At 56.8% G+C, this 24,729-nt stretch overlaps 1 protein-coding gene across 1 annotated transcript in view; it reads right to left on the bottom strand.

Moving 5' to 3' along the window:
• Positions 1 to 24,729, bottom strand: part of ARID3A (AT-rich interaction domain 3A) — a 36,024-nt gene that overhangs the window by 8,291 nt on the left and 3,004 nt on the right. The window contains exons 3-8 of the mRNA XM_049788241.1: positions 10,110 to 10,182; positions 7,078 to 7,261; positions 6,696 to 6,943; positions 4,476 to 4,772; positions 2,653 to 2,751; positions 567 to 700 (exon numbers count right to left, since the gene is read on the bottom strand). Coding sequence (XP_049644198.1) covers positions 567 to 700; positions 2,653 to 2,751; positions 4,476 to 4,772; positions 6,696 to 6,943; positions 7,078 to 7,261; positions 10,110 to 10,182 — 1,035 coding nt within the window. The remainder of the gene's footprint in view (positions 1 to 566; positions 701 to 2,652; positions 2,752 to 4,475; positions 4,773 to 6,695; positions 6,944 to 7,077; positions 7,262 to 10,109; positions 10,183 to 24,729) is intronic.

The following is a 24,729-nucleotide window of genomic DNA, read 5'->3' as shown; positions in this document are numbered from 1 at the left end:
CTGGCCTGGCCCCGCCCCGGAAGTGCTGACACTTACAAAGCCCCAGACTTGGAGTGGGGCCCCTGGCACGTGCCCCCTGTTTGCTGGGCTGATCTCACAGCGCCCCCCACTTCTCTCTCTACGTGTCCGAGACCTGAGTCATTCAAGTGTTCCTTCGTTTTCCCCCGTTTTATTAAATTTTCTTTATATATATATTTATATATATCCGTATCTCTTCTTTTTCTATTTTTTTTGTCTTTTTTTTTTTCTATTTTTTTTTTTGTGTGTGTTTGTGTGTGTATGTATTTGTGTTTTTTGGCTTTAGCTGTGGCTCCTCTATGAAGGTCGACCCTCCCCAGCCGTGTCACCTTCCCGCCTTCCCCTCTCTAACTCTCCCCAACATCTGCAGCCACCCCTGAGGCCCTTGCGATGATCCAGGGCTGAGGCTGGGGCTGGAGGAATTGTGGGGAGGCGGCAGGTGGGCCGAGGTTGGGTTAAGGCAAGGAGTTGTTTGAGGTAGATGTGGGGGGCACCTGGCCACTGCCCCCGCTGCTGCTGCTGCTGCCGCCGCCACCACCACTGCTGCTGCCGCTGCCGCTGCCGCCGCCGCCGCTGCTGCTGCCACCACCGCTTCCACTGTTTCCACTGGACCCTCCCCGGCTGCCTCCTTTATTGGGGGCCGAGGGGGCCGTGGGTGCTGCAGGCTGGGCAAACAGCACTCCTAATGCAAAGACAGGTGGTAAGACTTCCCCTCTGAGGGACTGGAGCCATAGCACAGCGGGGAGGGAGGTAGTGGTATACAAAACGTGGGGGACCCAGGTTCCATCCCAGGTATCCCACAGAGTACCCCCCTACAACACTGCCAGGAGTGATTGCTGAGTGCAAAGTCGGTCTGGAATAATACCTGAGTATCACCCAGTATGGACCCCCTCAATAAAAGCACAAAAATAATTGAGAAGGGGGAAAAAAATGTGGGAGGGAGTGGAACAGTGGCACAAGAGATAAGGCATCTGCCTTTCCCGCTCTAGTCTAGGACGGACCGCAGTTCGATCACCCAGTATCCCATATGATCCTCCAAGCCAGGAGCAGTTTCTGAGTGCATAGCCAGGAGTAACACCTGAATGTCATGGGTGTGGCCCAAAAAGGAAATAATTGAAAAGGGGCCCAGGAGTGTTTGCCTTGCCTCAAGCTAATCCAGGTTTGATCCCCGGCATCCCATAGGGTCTCCTGAGCCCACCCGGAGTGATTACTGAGCACAGGACCAGAAGTAACCCCCTGAACACTGCCACTTTGAATCTCCGGCATGTCACAGGGCGCACAGCCAGGGGTTACTGCTAAGGACAGGCAGGTATGTCCAAATCCCTGTTCCCCCAAACCCCCCAAATAAAACCCCGAACCATCCATGACATTGGGAGTGGGAATAATCCGGACTAAGGTGTTTAAGAGACACTCTGGAGGGTGCTGACCTCGCACATAGCCAACCAGGGTTTGATCCCCAGCATCCCATAGGGTCCCCTGAGTTTGCTGAGAAGTGCTTGCTGAGTACAGAGCCAGGAGTCAGCTTTGAGCCTCATCGGGTGTGGCTCCCCTCAATAAAAACAAACAGAAAAAATAGCTGCCTGGCCATGCAAGTTGGAGCCTTTGAAATCTGAGATCTCCCTCCTGGGCCCTCGTGGCTCAAAGGGTGGGAGTTCATGCCCTGCAGTTCTGAATTTGGTCCCCATCGCCATGTGGGACCTCTGAGCACAGCCAAGAACAAACACACTCTGGAGCACAGAGGCAGAAGTAGGTTCTGAGCATGGGAGCCCAGAACCCCAGAGAGAACAATTAATGCAGGTGGGGTGGAGTATTTTTGTTTTGTTTTTGGGCCACACCCAGCAATGTTCAGGGGTTACTCCTGGCTCTGCACTCAGCAATCACTCCTGGCTTCGACATGGAGATGATATGGAATGTTAGGGATGGAACCTAAGTTGATCACATGCATGGCAAGCTCTTTACCTGCTGTTCCATTGCTCTGGCCCTGGGGTTTTTTTTGTTTTTTTTTGGGGGGGGGGGCGGTGTTGTTTGTTTTGGGCCACACATGGAAGTGCTCAGGACTGAATGCTGGTTTTGTATTCAAGAATTACTTCAGGTGGGCTCAGAGGACTCTCTAGGATGTCAGGGATTAAACACACAGGCCTCCCCTCTGCTATTATTTCTGCCCCTGGGTTTGATTTTGGAGAGGGGCACCCCGAGGAGCTCAGGGGATTCTTCTGGCTCTGCACATGCAGGCTGGCTCTGGATATGCTGGAAGGGGACAACCGTGGGGTGTTGGGGATCAAACCCAGGCCTGCTATACCCCATGCCAGTCCTTTGAGGCATGCCCCTGATGCAAGGACTTAATGGGCTGAGGCACTAGAACAGAGGGGGCCAGAGTGATGATGGCACAGAGGGGAGGGCGCTTGCTTTGCATGTGGCTGACCTGGGTTCAAACCCCAGCATCCCATAGGATCCCCTGAGCACAGAGCCAGGAGTAACCCCTGAGCACTGCTGGATGTGGCCCCCAAAACAAAACAAAAAGGGACTTGCAAAGCATCATCTGACAACCCGCCCCACCAACATCTGCTCTCATGCTGCAGATCCCAGGGGGAACTTGAAGCAAAACTGGGGACAGACAGAAGGCAGGGATCCTACCTGTGTACATGACCCCGTTAATCTCCACGGACATGCTAATACTGTTGCCGCCGTTGGGCCCGGTCACGCTCAAGGCTGCGTCCTGGCGGCTCTCGGAGGCTGGGAAAAGAGCGACCATTGATGGGACCCTTCACATCCAGGCCACCCACTGTCCACTTCCTGCCGGCCATGCCCCGTCCCTGCCCCTACCCTAAGAAGCTCCAACTGGTGTTGGTGTCTGATTAAGCAGTAGGGGTGAGACTTGGGGATTTTTGGAGGAGTTTGGGTTTGGGAGCCCAACTCAGCAGTGCTCAGGGCTGACTCCTAGCTCTGCACGCAGGGATTATTCCTGGTAGGGATCAGGGAGGCTGGATATCGAACCTAGGACTATAGCCAGTGCCCTCCACACTGTACCCTCTTTCTGGACCCTGTGAGAGAAGTTTTCTATCCAGAAAAACTTGTATCTAGGAATTGGGGTTTGATCCCTGATACTACACTGTCCCCCTTAACACCGCCAGAAGAGCACCAAAGTTGGGAATAAAGCCTTGAACACATAAAAATAGAAAAAAAAAAAAAAAGGGCCCGGAGAGATAGTACAGCGGCGTTTGCCTTGCAAGCAGCCGATCCAGGACCAAAGGTGGTTGGTTCGAATCCGGTGTCCCATATGGTCCCCCGTGCCTGCCAGGAGCTATTTCTGAGCAGACAGACAGGAGTAACCCCTGAGCACCACCGGGTGTGGCCCAAAAACCAAAAAAAAAAAAAAAAAAAAGAAAAAAAAAAAGAAAAAAAAATTTTTTTTATTCCAGTGTTGGATTAAACTTGGGGCTTAGGCTCTAGCAATTATACAGAGGGTAGAGTGCTTATCATGCACAGGGCTACCCCAGTTTTGATACCCATCATCCCCACAGGATCCCCATGGGATGGATCCCTGAGAGCTTTGAGCTGAGTGTGGCACCATGAAAAATCTGGAGGAAAAAAAAAAAAAAAGAAAAATCTGGAGGAGATCAGTGCAGGACTGTGGAGATTAACAGAAGGTTGGAGCACTTGGCTTGCACATAGCTGCCCCCCAGTCGCAAACCCCCAATGCCCACGAGGGGCCTCTAAGCACTGCCCAGGAGTGAGTGATCTTTGAGCATACAGTCAGCATAGGCCAAGCATTCACATCCCAAAACAGGGAGATGAGAGATCCCTCGTCTAAAGAAAGCACCTCCCATCTAGAAAATGTGAAAGTGGCTGATGAAATGGGCAATAGGCACTGGCTTATTTGTAAGAAAATTTCTTCTGCTCCATCTGGTTTGGATGGCAGAGTGTCCTACCTATTGTACTCTCTCTCTGACCCCAGCAAGCACTCATTATATAGGCTAACCTGTTGATATTTCTTTGTTCTAGGAGGGGTTTGGCCCGTACCTGGCTCTGAGCTCAGGGACCACTCTTTAGCAGTGCTTTTAGGACCCAAGGGAGTGCAGGGGATTTGAACTGGGGGAAGTTGCATGCAAGGCCTTAACCTCTTTTTTTTTTTTTTCTCCGACCCTGCATTGATAATTTTCGTTTCGTTTGGGATCAAACTTGGGGGGTGCTCAGGGCTTCTTCCTAGCTCTGCACTCAGGGATCACTCCTGGCAGGACTTAGGATATCCTATGAGGAGGCATGTTTCCAATCTGGGTTAGCCATGTACAAGCAAGCATCCCTCCTACTGTTCGACAGCTTGGAGCTCTGAGGTTCTTAGGTTCTTAGTGGTTTTCTAGCTGCTCTTTACATAGGGAGGCTCATGGGTTTTTCCTTGCTGCCCAGCGGCACCCCACACCACCTTCTGCCCAGTCCCACACATGCAACTCATGGGCTACCTTGGCTGTTGATTCGGATGCTCATGGGCAGCTGGGCCGTCATGGCCAGGAAGTTCTGCTGCAGCGCCCTCTGCATGAGTCGCTGCTGCTCATCTGTCACCAGGGCCATCTTCTTCTCTGGGGGTTCCCCAGACTCCAGTTTCTCCCGAAGCTGTTCCAGGGCGGCCGCCTGTGCTGCCACTGCTGCCTGTGCGGCGGCAGCTTGCACAGCTACAGCCTGGGCCGCCACCACTGGGTGGCCTGCCAGTGAGACAGGCAGGCGGCCGGGGACTGTGATGGGAATGGCTGAATCCTCCTCTAAAAGAGGGAAATAGTATCAGATGAGGGGGTGCTCATCTCACATGCATCCAATCCATGTTCATTCATTCCTCAATAAACCACAGGGTCCCTAAAACCCTGCCAGGAGAAAGCACTACCAGGTGTGGCTCAAAAAAAACAAAAAACAAAACACACACACACACACACACACACACACACACACAAAGAAACCAAGAAGTATTTTTTTTTTTTTTTGCCACACCTGGTCAGTTTTGTTTCTCTTTTTGTTTATTTATTTTTTGGTTTGTTTTTGGGCCACACCCAGCGGCACTGAGGGGTTACTCCTGGCTCTGCGTTCAGAAATCACTCCCGGCAGGCTCAAGGGACCATATGGAATGCTAGGAATCAAGCCCAGGTCAGCTGCATGCAAGGCAAACGCCCTACCTGCTGTGCTATCACACCTGCCCCTATACAAAAAAATCTTAAAAGTTGGAGCCAGATAGAACATGCAATGGGGTGTCAGGCATCGAACTAGGTTCAAATGCGTGAGGCAAACACCTTCCTTGCTATGTCATAGTTCTGGACTCTGCCCACCAGGAATTTCCTTTTTTGTTTGTTTGTTTTTGGGTCACACCTGGCAGCGCTCAGGAGTTACTCCTGGCTCCATGTTCAGAAATCACTCCTGGGACCAGAGAGACAGCACAGCGGCGTTTGCCTTGAAAGCAGCCGATCCAGAATCTAAGGTGGTTGGTTCGAATCCCAGCGTCCCATATGGTCCCCCGTGCCTGCCAGGAGCTATTTCTGAGCAGATAACCAGGAGTAACCCCTGAGCACCGCTGGGTGTGGCCCAGAAAACAAAAACAAAAACACCAGAAATCACTCCTGGTAGGCTTAGGGGACCTCTATGCTATCTCTCCGGCCCCAAGCAGAAATTTCTTTGCACTTTTCCCATAAAGGATGTTGGCAGTGAAGGGTCCCTGATAACAGTCAATTGGCAGGCTATCAAGGTGGTCTCAGCTGATACCCCATGATGAGAAGTTGTTCAATGTGAAAAGGGAAAAGATGCAGTGATGAACTGCACTGAGTTCTGCATGGACAAGAGAGAGGCCACTGCTCTATAATCGATTAGCCAGGTCTGGACAGGATGAGGTGTCAGACTTCAGCATTCCACTGATGATGCCTGCAGCAGCCTGGGCCCTAGAGGGCAGGGATGGGTATGCACTGTCTGCCACTATGTCAGTCTAGCCAGCTTACAAGGCTCAATTTGTTCATGTCTGGCCTTGCTGCAGAGCTAGAGGAAAAAAATGCTAGATGGGTGATGCCTGCCATGGTTTCTGGGGAAAGATCACTGTCAAAGCCAGAACAGGGTTAAGAAAATGCTCATGATACCAAGCATGGGCACAAGACTGGAGAAAAAAAATAAATAAGTGGCCAGTTTGCTTGGAAAAGGCAGGTAGTGCTGATAGGTGATGCCTGCTTAGGAATATGGGGGCTGGGCATGATTGATAGGTGATGTCTGTCAGCCAGTATGGCCTTCCAAGCATAGTTTTGTTTTTTTGTTTGTTTATTTTTGTGCCACACCCAGTGATGCTCAGGGTTACTCCGGGCTATGCGCTCAGAAATCGCTCCTGGCTTGGGGGACCATATGGGACGCTGGGGGATAGAACCACAGTCTGTCCTAGGTTAGCATGTGCAAGGCAGATGCCCTACTGCTTGTGCCACTAATCTGGCCCCTGGATTTACAAGGATAGTATAAGATCAGTGATGCCTGAGTGTGACTGGTGATGCCTGCCTGTGGGTATGGGGCCAGGTGTGATTGACTGGTGATGTCTGCAGGGCACAGCTCTGGCCATGGTGCAATCCCCTCCTCCATACCACTTTGGGGTTGTGTGTGTGTCCCCATGATCCCAAATTCCTCGGGGGGGGGGGGGCCACTGTGCCCATCCAGAGTCTCACTCTCACCTTTCTTGATCTTGGGGGCTGGGTGGATGGCGCTGCCGTTGGTGCTGGCAGCCAAACCCAGAGAGGGCACTGGCATCTTGGGTGAGGACAGCATGCCGTGGGCACCGCCAGGCGAGTAGGCAAAGAGGGAGCCCCCGAAGCTCTGCCGCCGGCCCTCCCGGCGGTTGCTGTCGATGGCCGCCTGCAGCTCGTTGGGGTTGCTCAGGCCCCGTTTCTCGCATTCATAGGGGTACAAGTACTTCATGTATCTGCAGATAGAAGATGGCAGTAGTGTAGAAGATGGGTGGGAGTGTGTGTGCTCAGGCTGTTCCCTGGAACTCCCCAAACTCTCAAGGCTGTCTGCTCATTGCCAGCCCTGAGCCTGCCGCCCCCCAACACTCACTGTGTGCGTAGGGTGAAAGCGGCACTGGTGATGGAGGTGGGCAGGTTGAGGCCTTTGGTGATCTCTCGCCACAGCTTCTTGTTGATCACTTCCACCAGGCCGCCCTTCTCTGTCACCAGCACATACAGCATGAATAAGTCCAGCACCTGCTTGGCCATGATTGGGATCCGGTTCACGGGGGTCCCTGTGGAGAGGGCAGTGACTGAGTGAGGAGAAGGGCTTGGCCCGGCGCCCATCCCCCAAGCAGAGACACAGTCTTCCACAGGGCGTTGAGTGTATGGAGGAGAGGCATCCAACCCTGCTCCCCTCATCTTGTTTTTTGGGGGCCACACCTGGCAGTGCTCACGGCTGACTCCTGGCTCTGTGTTCATGAGCCTATGAGATGCCAGGGATCGAACCCGGGGCAGCTGTGTGCAAGGCAAATGCCTTCCCTGCTATTCTACCGTTCTAGCCCCACTCCCTGTCCCATTTGACCACCACTGTCCCCTGGGAAATGGGGCTATCTCAGAAGAGACCCCTCCTAGCAGCCCAAGAGCACATGGATGAGGAGTCTGCCTCAGTTTCCCCTAGATCAAGCCTAAGCTGATCTCATGTGGGGGTGGAGAGGCTGTACGGGTAGGGACTTGAGTATGAGAAGTAACAGTCCAGGTGCCAGAACTAAGAGCGCCCCACAAACCTCAGAGGGCTACAGGAGGAAAGGGGAGGGTCAAGAGATAGAACAGGGGGGAGCAGTTGGTTTGCATGGAAGGGACCCAAGTTCAACTCCCAAGTTTAACTTAGTGTTCCCCCAAACTCACCAAGAGCACAGATTCCTGAGCACAGAGCCAGGAGTGAGCCTGGAGCACCACCGGATGTGGCCCCCAAACATGCTATCTCATTAATTCCCTAGTCCAAACTTCAAATTTGTTTTTGTTTTGTTTGAGGGCGACATCTGTTGGTGTTCAGAGCTCACTCCTGGTGGTGCTCAAGGGACCATATGGGATGCCAGAGATCAAACCCGTTTCAGCCACATGCTAGCCAAGCATCCTCCATGCCATGCTAAGGCACCAGCCCTTTTCTTTTGGGGGTGGTGAGGGGTCAGACTACGCCCAGCAGTACCCCCGACTCTGGTGAGATTCTAAGCAAGGTCCTGGGTCTAAATGACCCCCCGCCCTACCCCAAAACCTGGAGCTTCTCCAGTACCCCAACACGTGGATTCTGGAGTGACCACCTGCCCCCCCACTGGTCAGTCCCTCCAGAAGCCACAGTGAAGTTGGGGCTCACATGTGCCTAGTGGGGCTGCACAGAAACCCAGAATTGGGGCTCACCCCAACTCCCTGACCTTGTGCCCATGTTTGTGCCTGCTGAGCCCTGGCCCCTGGCCCCTCAGGGACCCCCACATCCATCCCATGTCCAAGCCTCAACCCCAAGAGGCACCCCAAGTAGCCAGTACCCTTCCCCACCCAGCACCGCTTTGATCCTGCCCAACCCTGCCTGCCATAGCCAGGGTGGTGTCCAGAAGGATGTTTATAAGATCAGGCCTCCCCCACCCCGTCAGTCAGAGGAGGGTGATAAGGAAGGGTGGGAGTCGTCTAGGAAACGATGGGAGGATGGGTTATGGCAGCACCCCTCATTTCCAGCCCCCAACCAGTCAAGTCAGCCCTATCCTGCTGGGCACATGCTGGTTCTGCTCCAAGAGAAGGGAAGAAAAGAGGAAGGGGTCCACAGGGTACAGGAGTGGGATTAGGAGACAGAGAGGGGTGGGTTTGTCCAACATTCTCAATCTGGCAGCTCCCAATTCCAGAGGACACAGGTCTGAATAAAGGTGGTGTCAGGGGGCACCTTGGGGCTGGGTGTTAGGGGTATATAAGAGTTTGCTGGGGCCAGAGAGATAGCATGGAGGTAAGGCTCTATCATGCCTCTCATGCAAAAGGTCATCGGTTTGAATCCCGGCGTCCCATATGGTCCCCTGTGCTCGCCAGGAGCGACTTCTGAGCATGGAGCCAGGAGTAACTCCTGAGCACTGCCGGGTGAGACCCAAAAACCAAAAAAAAAAAAAAAAAAAAAAGAGTTTGCTGGAGTGGCCAGATTTTTTTTTTGGGGGGGGGGGGCTACAGCAGCTCAGAGATGTGTTATTTCTGGGTCCCTGCCCAGCCAAGAAAATCCAGCCCAGGACTCAGCTTGGGGCTGCTGGGCTGAGACTGAGGGGGTGGGGTGGGGGCGCCTGAGGCCGGGCCGGTGGTCAGTGATAATGGGGCAGGAGGACCTGCTGACCACAGGGGCAGTGGCCCTGGCTGGGCTGGGAGGGCGATAAGGCCCGGGGCCCACACCCCCCACTCCATCTGCCAGCACCTCTGTACCTCAGGCCAGGGGAACATTCCTCAGGAAGAGGCTACAGCAGATGCCCCCTCCCCTGCCAGGCCCTTGTTTATAGAACCTTCTGGCAGGGTGGGGCCCAGACTGGACAAAGTCAGTGGCCTGGCTCCTTAGCCCTCCTGCCCCACCCCTTCCTGCTGGGGGGGGCACAGAGGCCCCATCCCTGCCCCCCACCCTACTTCCCTTCTGACTGTGAGGGGGGAATTTCACCCTTTTCTCCAGGACAAACCCAGGAAGGGCTTGATCCTCCCACCATGTAGTCAAAGGCTGACTGGGGGCACCCCTGCCTCAGTTTCCCCACAAGAATTCCCAGCTAGATTAGTTCCAGGGCATCCCATCCCATGTGTATTTGGTGGTTCCCAGACCTTGAGGGGGCTGTGCCAGGATGGCAGTGATTTGGGGTTTGTTCCCCCTAGAGGTGAAAGCTGGGCTGTGGGGAAATCACCTGCCCCACACTGGTCAGTCCTTCCAGAACCCCATAAACCATGTCACCCCATAAACCAATATCACCCAGCAAACCCAGATCACCTCGCTATGACCACCCACAGCCAAGTCTTGCCTCTCAGAGGCTCCTGGAGGGGGTGTGTGTGGGGTGTCCCCACCTCTGAAGGTTCCCAGATGCTGGGCCCCCCACCCCATTCCAGCCCCCCCCCAGGTGCCCACTGCACAATGCTCACCTCGCTTCTGCATGAAGCTGAACAGGTCGTCCAGGAATTCCTTCCGCTTGGGGTCTCCATCCAGTTCATAGAGCTGAGGGGGCAGGGACAAGGTGTTGGTAGGGGGCCCCCCCGAAGGCAGCCAGCCATGGGCAGATGGGGGGGGGGCACGTGGGGTTGGGAGTCACACACAGGGAAGGGGGTGTTAGACCAACCACGGAGATTTTGGGGCCCAGCCCAGGGCCAACGACTAAAGCCGAGATGTGGGGATGACTGGGGGTACTCAAGACTACGTACCCCATATCTCACCTCCCTGCCCCTGGGCCTGTCAGGTAGCCCACTCAGCAGAACTGCAACCCAACCACATCTGCTCCATTTTTTTTTTTCATTAAATTGCTTTGCACAGTCTTGTGGACCACACCTGGCAGTGCTCAAGGGTTACTCCTGACTGTGCACAGGGATCACATCTGGTATTGATGGGGGGGGGGGGCTATGAGATGCCAAGGGAGGGGGGAATCGAACCTGGTGCTGGCCACATGCAGGGCAGCTCCCTGCTGTACTATCACTCCAGCTCCCGTAAGGATATTAATTTAGGGCACACAACCGGCCCTCCCATGCAGAGCCGTCCCAGAGATCAGGGACTCCGGGTGGTGGTAGTGCGGGTAGGGTGGGTGGAGCCATGCGAGGGGTGCAGGGGTGGTGAATGGGGGTCCCAGGCGGGCTGGGCTGTGTGACCATCTCCTCCCCGGACAAGCCAACAGAATAATTAGAGAGCAGAGCGGGTGCTGTGTGTGTGTGTGTGTGTGTGTGTGTGTGTGTGTGTGTGTGTGTTGGGGGGCTCTGGACCGGAGAAGCAAATAACAGGCTTTAAAATTAAACCCTGGGGAATGTGGGGCCGTTCTGGGACCCAGCCTGAGGGAGGGGTGAGGGGGGCCTTGAAACTATCAATTAGCCCGGATGGGCGGCCTAGATAATCCACCACAGACCCCCCCCCTTCTCCCCCCCAGGCGCCACGCAGGCCAGGCTGGGAGTCCTGGACTGGCCACCCTGCAACATGGCTGCCCTGGCCCTCCCTCAGTTTCCCCATCTGTACTCAGAAGGCGCATGCAAGGCAGGGCGGGGCGCCAAGGCTCCAGACGGGGCTGGGGGAGGCGCCTGGGTGGTCAGAGCTAGCCAGCCACATTCCAGCGCTGATTTATGGGGCTGGAGGCCGGGGCCTGCCGGGGGTGTGGGGCCCTCAGGTGGACATGCCGGGGGCAGCTGGCCTGCCCCTTCCCAGGCCAGCTTCTCCCCTTCCCCCTCTTCCGCCCCCACCTCCTGGCCCAGGACACCCCTTCCCTACTCTTCAATCCTTGGCGAGGGGACCACCTAGGCGAGGGGGGGCACCACCTCCAGGGCGCCCGCTGAGTTTTCTTCCAGGGTTCCCTCCATAAACAGCTGCCTTGGCGACTAACAGGCTTAGGGGGAGCAGATTGGGAGTAAAAGGCAGGCCCCCCAAACTAAAAAATAATAAGCTAAATCTGGAAACAGCCCTTTGGCACTAGTGTTAAGATCACAGAAATGCAGGAGGGGAAAAGGAAGGTGGGTGGGTGGGCAGAGCCCAGGAGGTCCCCTGGAGATTTTGTATCTCCCCCTAAAAAAAATACCCAGGAGAGTGAACCCCAGTTTGCAACTCCCAGTCAACAGGGCTTGTCACAGCCTCCCCCATGATTCTACAGGGGTTTGGGAAATGCAGGCACTCCCTGGGGTCCCGACATGGGTATCTGGGGGTTCCCCGGGACCAGCCCCACAAAAAATACCAGGTGCCCCCTCCTGCCTCAATTTCCCCAGCTCTCCAGGTCAGAGTGGTTTGACACAACAATCACATACATGTGAGTTACAAGGGGGGCTTCCCTGTGATCTCCCAGCAAAGGTGGGGCTGACCCCCAGGCCAAATGGCAGGGGATGCAGCCAGCCCCCCCAGGACCAACAGGGCCCCATAAAGGGTGAATGGCCCCCAGGCTGAGGGAGCGGGGAGCAGCTATAAAGACAGCGCCAGCTTTATGGGGCTCAGGCCAGAAGTTCCGGTCCCTGCCCCCACCCTGTCCTATACTGTCCTGGCCAGCCAGGCTGGGAAACTGGGGACAATGCCCACTGTCCTCCCCCCCTCCCCAGCTTCTGAGGAGGCCCCCAAGAGTCTCCTTCATCTCCCATTGGACTTGCCCCAGGCCTTTGAAGGCCTCACACCCCACACCCCAGTCCCTGGGACAGAGGCCCCCACTCCTGACTCTGTGCTCAGGAGTCACTCCTGGTGGTATTCAGGGACCCTATTGGGTCCGGGGGATCGAACCTGGGTCAGTTGTGGGCAAGGCCAGCGCCCTCCCCACTGTGCAATTGCTTCCTCGGCATCTTTTATTGGGGACACAACTAGAGGTGATCAGGACATTGTGGGAGACCTCCAAGCCTGTCAGGCATGTGTGCCAACCCTCGGAGCAGGTCCCCAGCCCCTCGGATCCCACTGCTTGCTGCCCCAGTTCTCCAGACCTTTGCATACAGCAGGAGCCTAATCAATTCTCAACCAGTGGCCCTGAGGCTTCGAGAACCCAGACACATTCAAGCAAACGGGGCCCTGAGGGGTGGGGACCCCCCCAGTCTGGCTCTGGGAGGGCCCCTTAGTCCTGGCAACCAGGACCCCGGTATGTGTGTGTTTGTCTGGGCCTGAAGGGCAGAGGCACATGGGGTGGGTTCCCTCTCTCTGTCTGGGCTGTGGGGGGCCCACACCTAATTCACCACCAAGGCTGGGCTGGCCCAGAGTCCAGCTCCTGTTCCCAATTCCCAGAAGGGGAAACTGAGGCCTGACTGTGACCTCCTCAGAGTCTCCATTAGTCCCTACCATCCCCCCACCAAAAGCCTGACTGCAACGGACACCCCAAATCCAATCCAGGTCTCAGGGTCCCTGGATCGTCTGGCCCAAACTGACCTCATATTACTGGGGGTCCTCACACCACCCATGATCCTTTCTCACCCCCTCTACCCCAGTCATCCTCCTCCATCACATCTGGATTTTGGGATCACATACAAGGCTTATTCCCGGCTCTGGGATCACCCCTGGAGGGGTCTGTGGGGTACATGGGTGCTGGGGGGCATCGGTCAGATGCAAGCACCCTGTGTGATGCTAGAGAATTGGGAACCCTCCCCTACAAGCTCTGGGTTCAGCCTAGGGGTGGGGGCAGAGAGGGACCCCAGGGCCCCACAGTGAGAAGGAAATAGATAAGGACCCAGGTGTGGGGGAGGGGTGCCCCAGCAGCGCCAGATAAGCCGCCCCCCCCAACCCTAGAGCCCCACGGTGGGCAAACAGGAAATTCTTGTTTGTGGCGAAATCGCATTTTTAACCCCACCCCGCCCCCAGCGGCCAGGCCCAGACCAGCCCCCAGCTTTTTATACGGGTCCAAGGGGGGGAACCTCAGCTTGGGGGGTGTCCACCTAGACTGGGACAAGTGGGGACGTCCCACCAGCTCCCCGTGAGTACAGCCGTGATTACAAAGTTGGGGTGAGTGGTCCTTCCCAGAGGGAGGGAAGCAGTGAGCCTCCAGCGAGCACCCCGTCCCCCCACCACCTCCCGGGGCCCCTCGGTAAAGAAACCGCCGCAGAGCCCAAGGGACCTTTGCCCGCCACCCCCCCCCACCCAGCCCCTCCAACACCCAAGTGACTCCAAAGTCCATGGGGCCCACCTGGGGAGGGGCCCCAGACTGGGGGACCCGGAGTGGAAGGCAGGAGGGAACTCACGAGTGCCCCAGGACTGGCAACTAACGGTCAGAAGTCACGCTGCGTCCTGACCATTGGGGGGACGTGAGTGAGGGCTGTGTTCTCAGGTCCACAGCACACCCCCACTCCCCCCCAGGAAATCTGTCAGCACTGACAGGCCGGACCTAAAAGGGGGTCCCCCACTTCCACCCTGAGCCACGGTGGGCCCACAGGCCTACCAAGAGTGACACCCCAGAACTGAGCACAAGCTGGTCCTGGCATGGGCGCCCCCCCAGAGGCCAAATCCAGAGTTGAGTCCTAGGGGTCCCTCCAGGCTCCCCACAAAGCAAAACCCAGCAGCAGACACCACCGCTGCGCCTGAGCTGCCCGGCTCATTCCACAGCATTATACACACATTTGCAGTGTCCATATTGGCAGACCCCACTCCCGCCCCACACCCACTTCCTGTCGGCACACTGGCCTCTCCTGATCTTTCCATCCCGAAGGACCCCACCCGGGAGGGGGGTCTGGCTCTTCCTGAGTGTTCTGAGATCAGGGGTCACAGCTGTGGGTAGGACCCCACTGAGGATTCAGACACAAATGGGGTCACCTGGATAAAGGGAAAGCATGGTGGTACCCACTTAAGGCAGCTCCCCAAACTATTACACTGGGGGGACCCCTTTTGGCATCCACAGGTGGAATGCCCTTCTGTGGCCTCTTCTTCCCTTCCTTGTGGGCAGACCCATCCATTGGGGTGGTCCCAGCAGCCCAACCCCCCATATACCCTGGGTCAGTGTCTTCTGAACAGCCACAGACCCCCCCAGCCCACGAAACCCCCCAGGACATAAGAAGGTTCACATGGCTGCCAGGTGCGGGCAAGTGTGCACCCATGGGTGATGGGGGGCTGTCCCGATGTCCGCCCCCACACTCCCATCTCGGTCTCCCTGAGATGACTCAGCACTAAAAGCCGTTGGTTGGGGGGGCAGGTGGGCAGAACTATGGCCCCTTCGCAGAAACTCCCACAGTTGTCGGGACTGGGCCCTCCCCTCAGGGCTCCCCCACAGCCACCATGCTCATGAGGAAACTGAGGCAGGCAAAGGCTGACGTGAACCCCATCCATCTTCCTCCAAGACCCCTTGAGAGGGACTTACAGCCCAAAGGGACTTTTTTTTGTCTTGCTTTTGTTTGGGGGCTACATCCGGTGGTCCTCAGGGACCACTCCTGGCAGGCAGGCTTGGGGTGCCAGGGATCAACCCCAGGTCAGCCACGTGCAAGGCAAGCACCCTTCCCACTATCTAGTGCTCTGGCCCTAGCCCACACAGTCTCTTATCTTTTGGGGGACACCAGCCAGGGGGATGAGGGGGTAAATGGGGTACCTGCATTCAAGAGCCTGCTTTGCCCTTGAAGTTTTTTTCTTACAGTTGAGGCATGTCTGGTCCAGAGTGACCCTTCACGAAATGAGTGGTCAGGGGCTCTGGCCCTGCAGACAACCAACCCGGGTTCGACCCCCAGCACCCCATATGATCCCCTGAGCCTACCAGGATCGATCCCTGAGTGAACAGCCAGGAGTAACCCCAAGCACCACTGGTGGGACCCCCAAGGAAAAAAATCCTTCCCCATCTTAGCCACTGTCCAAACTCCCACAAGCTCCCCTTCCCATCTCAGGTACTCGGGGGCAACCCCTAGGTCTCTGGGCTCCCCAAAACCTGCATTTCCCATCAGATCTCCAAAAGGGGCCTCAAACACACAGCTGCCACTGGGGACCTGCTGGGCCCAGGAAATTGGGGAAGTGATTCTAGGCTGGGCAGAGAAACATCTGCCATAGGCTTCGGCTGCCCTGGGGGGGGGGCCCCAGAAGACAGCACCCCTCAACCACACAGATATTAATAGAAAGCACCAAACCCATCACGGGGCTGACATGAAACACTGCTGGACAAAGTGCTTCTTTCTAGAACCTCCATATTTTCTTCTGCTCTCCTGGGGCCAGGGGGTGCACCCCTTCTATATCCGTAAGTCTCAGATCCCAACTGGGGAAACTGAGGCAGCCCAAGGTAGGAGAGAGACACTTCGAGGAAGCCAGGCCAACGGGACCCCAGGGCCACATGCAAACCACTCACAGTCCAGGCATATAGATACTTCACAGATGGGGTGACTGAGGCCAGACCAGGAACTCCCCCCCCCCCGCAGGTGTTGGGGTGTCAGTAACACCCCAAAGCACCTGGGCTACCGTGGGTGGAGGACACAGAGGGACTGGTGCACCCCAAAGCTCCACCAAAACTCCAGAACCTTCTCCAACCCATTCTAAGGCAGGTAAAAACTCCATCTCTGTGGCTACTGCAAATGGGGTCCCCCCAGCACCTGCAGGTTCAGAGGTAGCTCCCCATAACTGATCTTCCACGATGGTGAGGCTCTACTCCCCACTGCCCAGGGAAGAGACCTCACCTGCCTAAACTTTGGCACTAGCTATTCAGAAAGCAGACCTGGAGTGAGGGTCCCAAGGAGCCCTCAAACCTGTTGATCAAATCCTGTCTTGGTGATGGGCAGGACAGAGGGGCTACAGGCTGGCCTGGACTCCACACCCCCCAGATACTCCACACCCCCCACACCCCACCAGAACTTCCTGGTGGTTGTGGCCAGCACCTAGTGCCTCCCTTTCTGGGGGCCACTCCACATCCCTGCTTGCAACGATCTCTGTATGGGGGTATACCCAGCAGTGCTCAGTACTGATTCCTGGCTCAATGTTAATCACTCCTGGCAGAGCACCAGGGATAGAATCTGGGTACAAGGCAAGTGGCCTCCCCGACAAATCTTTAGGGAGCAGTGGGCAGGGGCACAGCGGGGGGGGGGGGGGCCGGGGGGGGGGGGACGGGGACGGGGACGGGACGGGGACTGGCAAAGGGCGGTTTCTGCCACCTGCCAAACTGCAACAGAGGTGCCCGGGAAAGGCCCAGAAGCGCTATCGCCACCAGGGCAGGGACCCAGGGAGCAGCTGTGGAGTCAGAACTCACTTTCCAGGAATCGCTGGTGTGGCCCCCGCCAAGGCAACGAGGACAGAGCTGGTGGCCGGGCACGGTGCCAGGTGGGCAGGGTGCCCGCGGGAGAGGCAGTGGCGGGGTCAAGGTTCCCCGGACGACACAAAAGGACAGACGGGGCTGAGTCGGGCCCTGCTGGGGTGTGGGAGAGGATGGTAGCGTGCGTCTGAGGGAAACACTTAAGGGGCTCACCAGATGGGTTATTATTATTATTATTATTTTATTATTGTTATTATGCTTTGATTTTTGGGCCACACCCAACAGTGGTCAGGGCTGATTCCTGGCTCTGCACTCAGGAATCACTTCTGGCGGTGCTCATTGGACCCTATGGGATGCTGGGGATCGAACCCAGGTCAACCACATAAAAAAAAGTGTCCTGTCTGCTGTATGACTGTTCTCTTTTTTTGGTTTTTGGGTCACATCCGGTGGCGTTCAGGGGTTACTCCTGGCTCTGCACTCAGAAATCACTCCTGGCAGGCACGGGGGACCATATGGGATGTCGGGGATCAACGTGGGTCCATTCTGGGTGGGTCGCGTGCGAGGCAAACACCCTATCACTGCGCTAACACTCTGGCTCCTATTTTACTGTTATGTCTTCGGAGGAGGATTTATTGCAGAACGGGGTCTACCTTGGACTATCAGGGATTATCATGGGTGAGTGCCAAATCCTGTTTGGGGGCCCAAAACTCAGGTTTGATTTGGGGGGTTGATTTGGTTTTGAGGCCACACCCGGAGGAGCTCAGGGCTTACTCCTGGCTCTGCACTCAGGATCACTCCTGACCATGCTTTGGGTTCAGGTGTTGGGGATTTGAACCAAAGTAGGCCATGTGCAAAACAAACGCCCTCCCCTCAGTACCTTCTCTGCACTCCACAATGGGTGCTGGGGGGAACCCCACAGTGTTGGGAGCAGAAGCCAGCTCAGCCCTTGAGCTCCATCCAGCCTCCCTTTATTAAATGGGTTCAGCACCCCTCTTTGGGGTGGGGGAGTCACCTGCACAGGGTGGAGCAGCGGGGGTGCCCAGAATTCTCAGACACACCCTAGGGGCATAGAATAAAGTTAAAGTTAAACTCACCCTGCACAACTGAAGCCGGAAAGCCACCCTAGGGGCCCCACCTGGGTAGAAAGACACCCCAGGGCTCCGTCTGCTGTGCACGACCCTCCCCTCGATCAGGATGCCAGCGCCCCCCCCCCCCACGTAGCCCAGCAGCCTGTCACCCCCTTAAGGCAACTCCCATCCAGCCAGACACAAACAGACACGCCTGCTCCCTCCCCTTCCAGATAAAGGCCAGACAACCCCTCAGGGCCCCCCACTGGCCACACCTGCCCCTCAGGGGTCTGGGGGGGCCTCTCGGGCCCGCCAATGACAGATGTGGCCCCCTGGTGCCCAGACAGGTCCGCCCTGGCAAGGGCTGGGCTGGGCCATTTGCAAGGAGGCAGCAACAGCGCATGTGCGAAGAAAGGCCTGGAGGGCGGGGCCGGCGATACATACACTCACACTAAAGGAGTCAGAGTGGGTGGAGACAGTGCAGGAGAGGATGCTGCTAGCCTTGCATGTGCCTGAGCCAGGTTCGATCCCAGACATCCCAGAGGGTCCCCCAAGCACCACTAGGAATGATCCCTGAGCGCAGAGCCAGGAGTCAGCCCTGAGCACTGTTGGGTATACTTCCCATGAAACAGAGAATGCAAACAAAAATCTGGGGCCCGAGAGATAGCATGGAGGCAGGGTGTTTGCATTGCACGCTGAAGAACGATGGTTAAAATCCTGGCGTCCTATATGATCCCTGAGCCCCGACAGGAGCGATTTCTGAGCGTGGAGCCAGGAATAACCCCTGAATGATGCCGGGTGTGACCCAAAAAAAGAAAACAAAAATCTGGGCCGGAGTGGTGGTGGAAGCCGTAAGCCTTGGACAGGAGCGATTTCTTTTTTGTTTTGTTTTGTTTTGTTTTTAGGTTACATCCAGCAGTGCTCAGGGGTTTCTCCTGGCTCCACTCAGAAATCGCTCCTGGCAGGCTCTGGGGGGATTTGAACCAATGTCCTGCTGCATGCAAGGCAAACACCCTACCTCCATGCTATTTTTCCGGCCCTAGGAGTGATTTCTGAGTGCAGAGCCAGGAGTAACCCCTGAGCGTCACCAGGCGGGGCCCCTCCCAAAAAAAAAAAATCTAAGGAGAAATCCACAAACAACAGACTGTGTGGAAGAAAATGCTGCTTTGGGGGGCCGGGCGGTGGCGCAAGAGGTAAGGTGCCTGCCTTACCTGCGCTAGCCTTGGACAGGACCGCGGTTCGATCCCCCGGCGTCCCATATGGTCCCCCAAGCCAGGAGCGACTTCTGAGCACATAGCCAGGAGTAACCCCTGAGCGTCACCAGGTGTGGCCCAAAAACCAAAAAAAAAAAAAAAAGAAAATGCTGCTTTGGGGGCCAAAGCAGTGGCACAAGTCGTAGGGCGTCTGCCTTGCATGCACTAACCTAGGATGGACCGCTGTTCAACCCCCCAAGTCCCATACAGTCCCCAAGTCAGGAGTGATTTCTGAGCACAGAGCTAGGAGTACCCCGAGTATCACCGGGTGTGGCCCCAAAAGAAAAAAAAAAGCTGCTTGGGCCCAGAAAATGGATTAGAGAAAGGAGCAGTGCCCACACTACATCTGACCCACATTGGATTGTGATGGCCTCCCCCCCCTACGGTCCCCAAGCCCTGCTAGGTGTGATCCCTAAGCCTGGAGTCAGCTCTGAGCACCAACAAGAATGATCCCTGCAGGGCCCGGAGAGATAGCACAGCGGTGTTTGCCTTGCAAGCAGCCGATCCAGGACCAGGACCAAAGGCGGTTGGTTCGAATCCCGGTGTCCCATGTGGTCCCCCGTGCCTGCCAGGAGCTATTTCTGAGCAGACAGCCAGGAGTAACCCTTGAGCACCGCCGGGTGTGGCCCAAAAACAAAAATAAAAACAAAAAAAAAAAAAAAAAAAGAATGATCCCTGAGGGGGCTGGAGTGATAGTACCGCAGGGAGGGCATTTGTCGTGCATGCAGCCGACTGGGTTCACCCCAAACATTTCATATGGTCCCTCGAGCCTGCCAGGAGTTAATTCCTGAGTGTAGAGCCAGGAGTCAGCCCTGGGCATCTTCGGATGTGACTCTCTAACCCCCCAAAAAGGTGTCAGAGTGACCCCCAGACAGTAGGTGGGGTATCCCACACTTGTACTCGCATGGAGCTTGGGGTCCCAACAGGAACCAAGTGAAGTTGCACAGAATCTTCTTCCCCAGTGTCTGTGGCCTGGGGTGCAGGGGGGGGGGGGGAGTCTGTTCCAACCAAGGGGCAAGACAGATACCACCTCCTCATTTTTGTAGACACTAATCTAGTGCCTGGGCCAGGCCTCGCTTCACCCCCTCTGAATCCCTAACTATCTCTTTATGGGGGCCCTCCCCTGCTTAAGTCTTTGGGGACCTCACATTGACTAAAGACACACTGTGGCCTGGCCAGCCAGGAACTGCTGGGCGTCTGGGACCCGAGTCCAGATTCACTGCTGTAAAGCCCAGCTTTGATTTTTGTTTTTGGTTCTTTGTTTGGGCTACACCCAGCAGTGCTCAGGGTTGACTCCCGGCTCTGTGCTCAGGGATCACTCCTGGTGGCGCCGGGGGAACCTATGGGATACCGGGGGCCAAACAGAGTCAGCTGTGTGCAAGGCAAACGTCCTCCCTGCAGCAGTTCTACAGCTCTGGTCTCTGCTGGTTTGTTTTTGTTTGTATTTTGGAGCCACACCTGGTGACGCTCAGGGGTTACTCCTGGCTATGTGCTCAGAAATTGCTCCTGGCTTGGGGAACCATATGGGACGCCAGGGGATCGAACCCAGGTAACATCCTGGGTCAGCTATGTGCAAGGCAAAATGCCCTACTGCTGTGCCACCACTCTGGCCCTCTGCTGGGGTTTTTTTTTTTTTTTTTTTTTTTTTGGTTTTTGGGCCACACCCGGTAACGCTCAGGGGTTACTCCTGGCTATGCGCTCAGAAGTTGCTCCTGGCTTGGGGGACCATATGGGACACCGGGGGATCGAACCTCGGTCCGTCCAAGGCTAGCGCTGGCAAGGCAGGCACCTTACCTTTAGCGCCACCGCCCGGCCCCTCTGCTGGGTTATTTTATTTAATTTTGTTTTAAATTTTTTTGGCCACACTGCTACTCTTGATTTTGTGTTGGCCCCAGCAGAATTCAGGGTGACCATATGGGATGGAATCTGGGGCTCCCTTGAGTAACTTGTGCTTAGCCCACTGATTGTTCCCCAGCCCAGAGCTGGGGTCCTGCTGTCATCTGGGACCACGTGTCTGAGGCCGCCCAGCACCTCCTCTCCCCTCCCACCTGCCCCTCTCCCGGCCCCCGGAGACCCCTGCCCAGCCCTGACCCCGAGAAGACACGAGCCGCCCTTCAATGGGGCCATCAGTCACCATTTAACCTCGTGACCCCCGATTGTCCTCTGGCGGCTCAGCAGGGCCAGTGGGGAAGGGGCGGCTTGAACCCTGCCCCCCACGCCTGCCCACCCACCGCCAGCACCCCGGCTGCTCCCCAACCGGGCAGGGCAGTTGTGCTGGCCAACAGCGGTGCTGGGGGCCACCTTGGGACAGCCAGGAATAAGTAGATCTGGGCATGAGAAGACTTAGAGACCTAGCAGGGAAACTGAGGCTTGGAGCAAGCCCTGCCAGGGGGTCCCCTCATGACAGCTCAGAGATGGAGGTGCCAGCCATAGGCTCAGAGCTCAGGGGAGGAGTCCCCATTAGCGATGCAGTACAGGAACCGCAGACACAGTGGAGGCTGAGGGCAGCCGGGAGCCCCAGGGGATGGGGGTGGGTGGGGGTGGGGGTGTGTGTCACAGCGTCCTGGGATTCAGGGGGCACCCGGGTCTCCCCAGGAGTCACATGGAGACAGGGGACACGAGTTGATCAGCGGCTCTCTCTCACACACACACACACACATACACACACACATCAGACACTCACACCCATGGACTCTGTGTGCTGCTGTATCCACACCCCACACTCACGCATCACACGTACACACCCATACCCCAGACAGACAGACAGACAGACAGACAGACAGACACACACACACACACACACACACACAATCTCCTAGCCACATCCTGTCCCACTGGGACCCAGCAGCGCAGCACCCTGCCACCTACAGACACTGGAGTACCCACCCCCCCCATGCACATGAAGGACCCCAGGAAGCGCTCCACAGCCCAGAGACCCCCAAAGCCGAGTGGAAGGGCTGGGGGGCCTCAGCCAAACACCGGGCGGCTAAATGAGGCGGCTGAGGGCCCCTCTGTGCCCGCCCCGCCCGCCAGCCGGGCACCGCGCCCAGCACCCAGCGCCTGGGCGCGTGTGTTATTAGAAAGCGTGGGGCGGGGCCCCTGGCAGCTGCTGCGGGCTGGGCCGGCCACGGCGGTGACCCCACGACGGCGGCGAGAGGGCCCGATAAGGCGCTTCCGGCTGAGTCAACGCGGTTCCCAGGGCTGGCACGGGCGGGGGCACGGTGCCAGGGGCTGGAGGCGCAGGCGGGCACCCTCCGAGCCTGCCACGGCCCGCTGGCCACTTGCCAGCAGCCACAGCTTTGATGAGGAGGGAACAGCCCGGCGGGGGGTCCCCTGGGACACCCCGCCCCTGCCCCTGGCGCAGGCCAGGCCCAGGGCACCCCCCGCCCCCAGTTCATGCGGCCATCCCGGCCAGACAAACATCCCATCCAGGCATGCCGGACACTCAGGGCTGGACTCAGACCGGCCACCTGACCTCGCAGCCACTGCCTGGCTGGCTTGGGCCCAAGCCCAGGATATCCTTCTGGGCCCCAGAAGGGATCCCCTGTGACCTCTCCTGCCTCCACTTCTAAACTTTCCCCAGATCTCCCACCTCCTCCAACCACAGGGCTGAGCCCAATCCGCAATGGACAGCTGGTAAACTCCTACACACCCCACAAAACCTCAGCTTCCAAGGGCCCTCTCACTCATCCAGCCTTGACGGCTCTCAAAGTGGGTAGGACCCCCCCAACCACATGACACAGGTTCCCCGGGGGTCCCTGGGTGACTCTCATGGTCCCAGAAGGGTCTATGTGATCCTGATCACAATAAGCAAGCAAGCAAAGCCAGGCTCTGGGTTTGGCTCCACCAAAATTGGGGCTTGGGGGGCATCTACAGGACACGGGGGAGTGGGAGAGTGCTCTGGGCTTTGAGGCCACTGTCTCATCCTTTTGTTTTGTTTCATTTTGGGGCTGTGTGGTCTATTTGTATGCTGGGCTGACTCCTGGCTCGGTGCTCAGGAGACTACAGGATGAGGGGGATTAGACCCTGGTCAGCCGGAAACAAGGCAGGCGCTGTCCCTGCTGTGCTATCTCTGTCCTGGAAAGTCTCACTGGGGATGGGATCTCAGCCATGACTCCTGCCTCCCGTGCCTCAGTTTCCCTTCCTCACCATGGAGTTGGGGAGGCTGCAGTATACAGTCCGGCTGCAGAGAAAGTCACTAAAGGGAACTTCGTCCGTCCCTAAGCTCACCTCTGAGTGACTTGGGGAAGGCGGCTATGACCCCAGGCCCTGTCCTACCACATACCCCAAATCTCAGAGTGGCACCATCATGCCAGGAACCAGGAACCCCCAAGAGCACAGCCAGCAAGGCTAGAGCTAGCAACACTGCTACCTCCATGCCACCGGAGACAAAGCTCAAACCCATGTGGGGTATCTCCCACTGTGAATCCCCCTTTGGCTGTAAAGGAGGAGCACTTCTGGCCCATACCTCATGGGTGACTCATGAAATCAGAATACTCAGGGGGATGGTCAGAGCCCAGACCCACCCCACCCCCGGAAGAGATGAAACCTTCTCGAACAACCCCCTGCAAACAGGAAGTTGATGCCCAAGCTGGGGAAAGGGAGTGGGAGGTGCTGTGGGGGGGTGGGGTAGACGGATGGGGCATCCTTTTCAGGGCATGGAATGTTCTAAAATAAACTAAAAAGAACAACAAGCAGTGAGGTTCCGAGCCAGGTAAATGTTAAGTCAATAAAGCGACTTAGGAGCTGAAGTACTAGTACAGCAGAAAGGGCACATGCCTTGTACACAACTGACCCGGGTTCGATCCCTGGCATTCCACAGGGTCCCTTGAGCACCTTCAGGAATGATCCTTGAATACAGAGTCAGGAGTGGGCAAACCCAGATTCAGACCTCCAGGTAGCATCTGGTCTCCCCCTTTTCCCAGTAGTAAAAGGGGAAGAGTTCCAAACCCAAAACACAAAGGGACAGTGAAACTCCCACAAAGGGGGCCGGGAGGGCGCCAGCTTTGTACACAGCTGACCTGGGTTCGATCTCAGCATCCCTTCAAGTCCCCTGAGCACCACAAGGACTGATCCCTGAGCACTGAGCCATGAGTAACAATGAGTGCAAATAAAACCCACCAAAATTCGGACAAAAGTGCGAAGCTCAAACAAAATCAATGAAAACTCTCAGGCCCTGCCCTCGCTCACACCCACGTACGTCTAGGTTTCGGCGACAGTGACAGGACAGGAAAGCCACCAGGATGTTCCAGGATGTCACCTCCGTCAGCTGGAGGCTCAGAGGCGCCCCAGACCGGAGTGGCTGCGCTCTGGGGTTTTCAGGAAAAGCTCCTGTGGCCGGGAGCCCCCACCAGGCAGTCCTCCGTCCCTCCCACCATCAAGGGCGCCGCCAAGTTCTGGAGCAGATGTTAACGGGGGATCCTGCCAAGACCGGGAGGAAGAGGCAGCAAGGATGCCAAGTGGGCGGCCAGCCGGGGGGCCGCCACGTGCCAGGAAGGGCTGAGGCCACCCCAAGTCAACACAGCCGACATCTGCCGGCTGCTGGCCCCAGCCCCGGTGCTCACTGGGCAGCCAGGCCCTATCCTTG

This window comes from Suncus etruscus, chromosome 15 (genome assembly GCF_024139225.1).
Source record: "Suncus etruscus isolate mSunEtr1 chromosome 15, mSunEtr1.pri.cur, whole genome shotgun sequence".
NCBI lineage: Eukaryota > Metazoa > Chordata > Mammalia > Eulipotyphla > Soricidae > Suncus > Suncus etruscus.
Note: the sequence above shows the minus strand (reverse complement) of the source record. Positions and strands in the feature narration are given on the sequence as shown.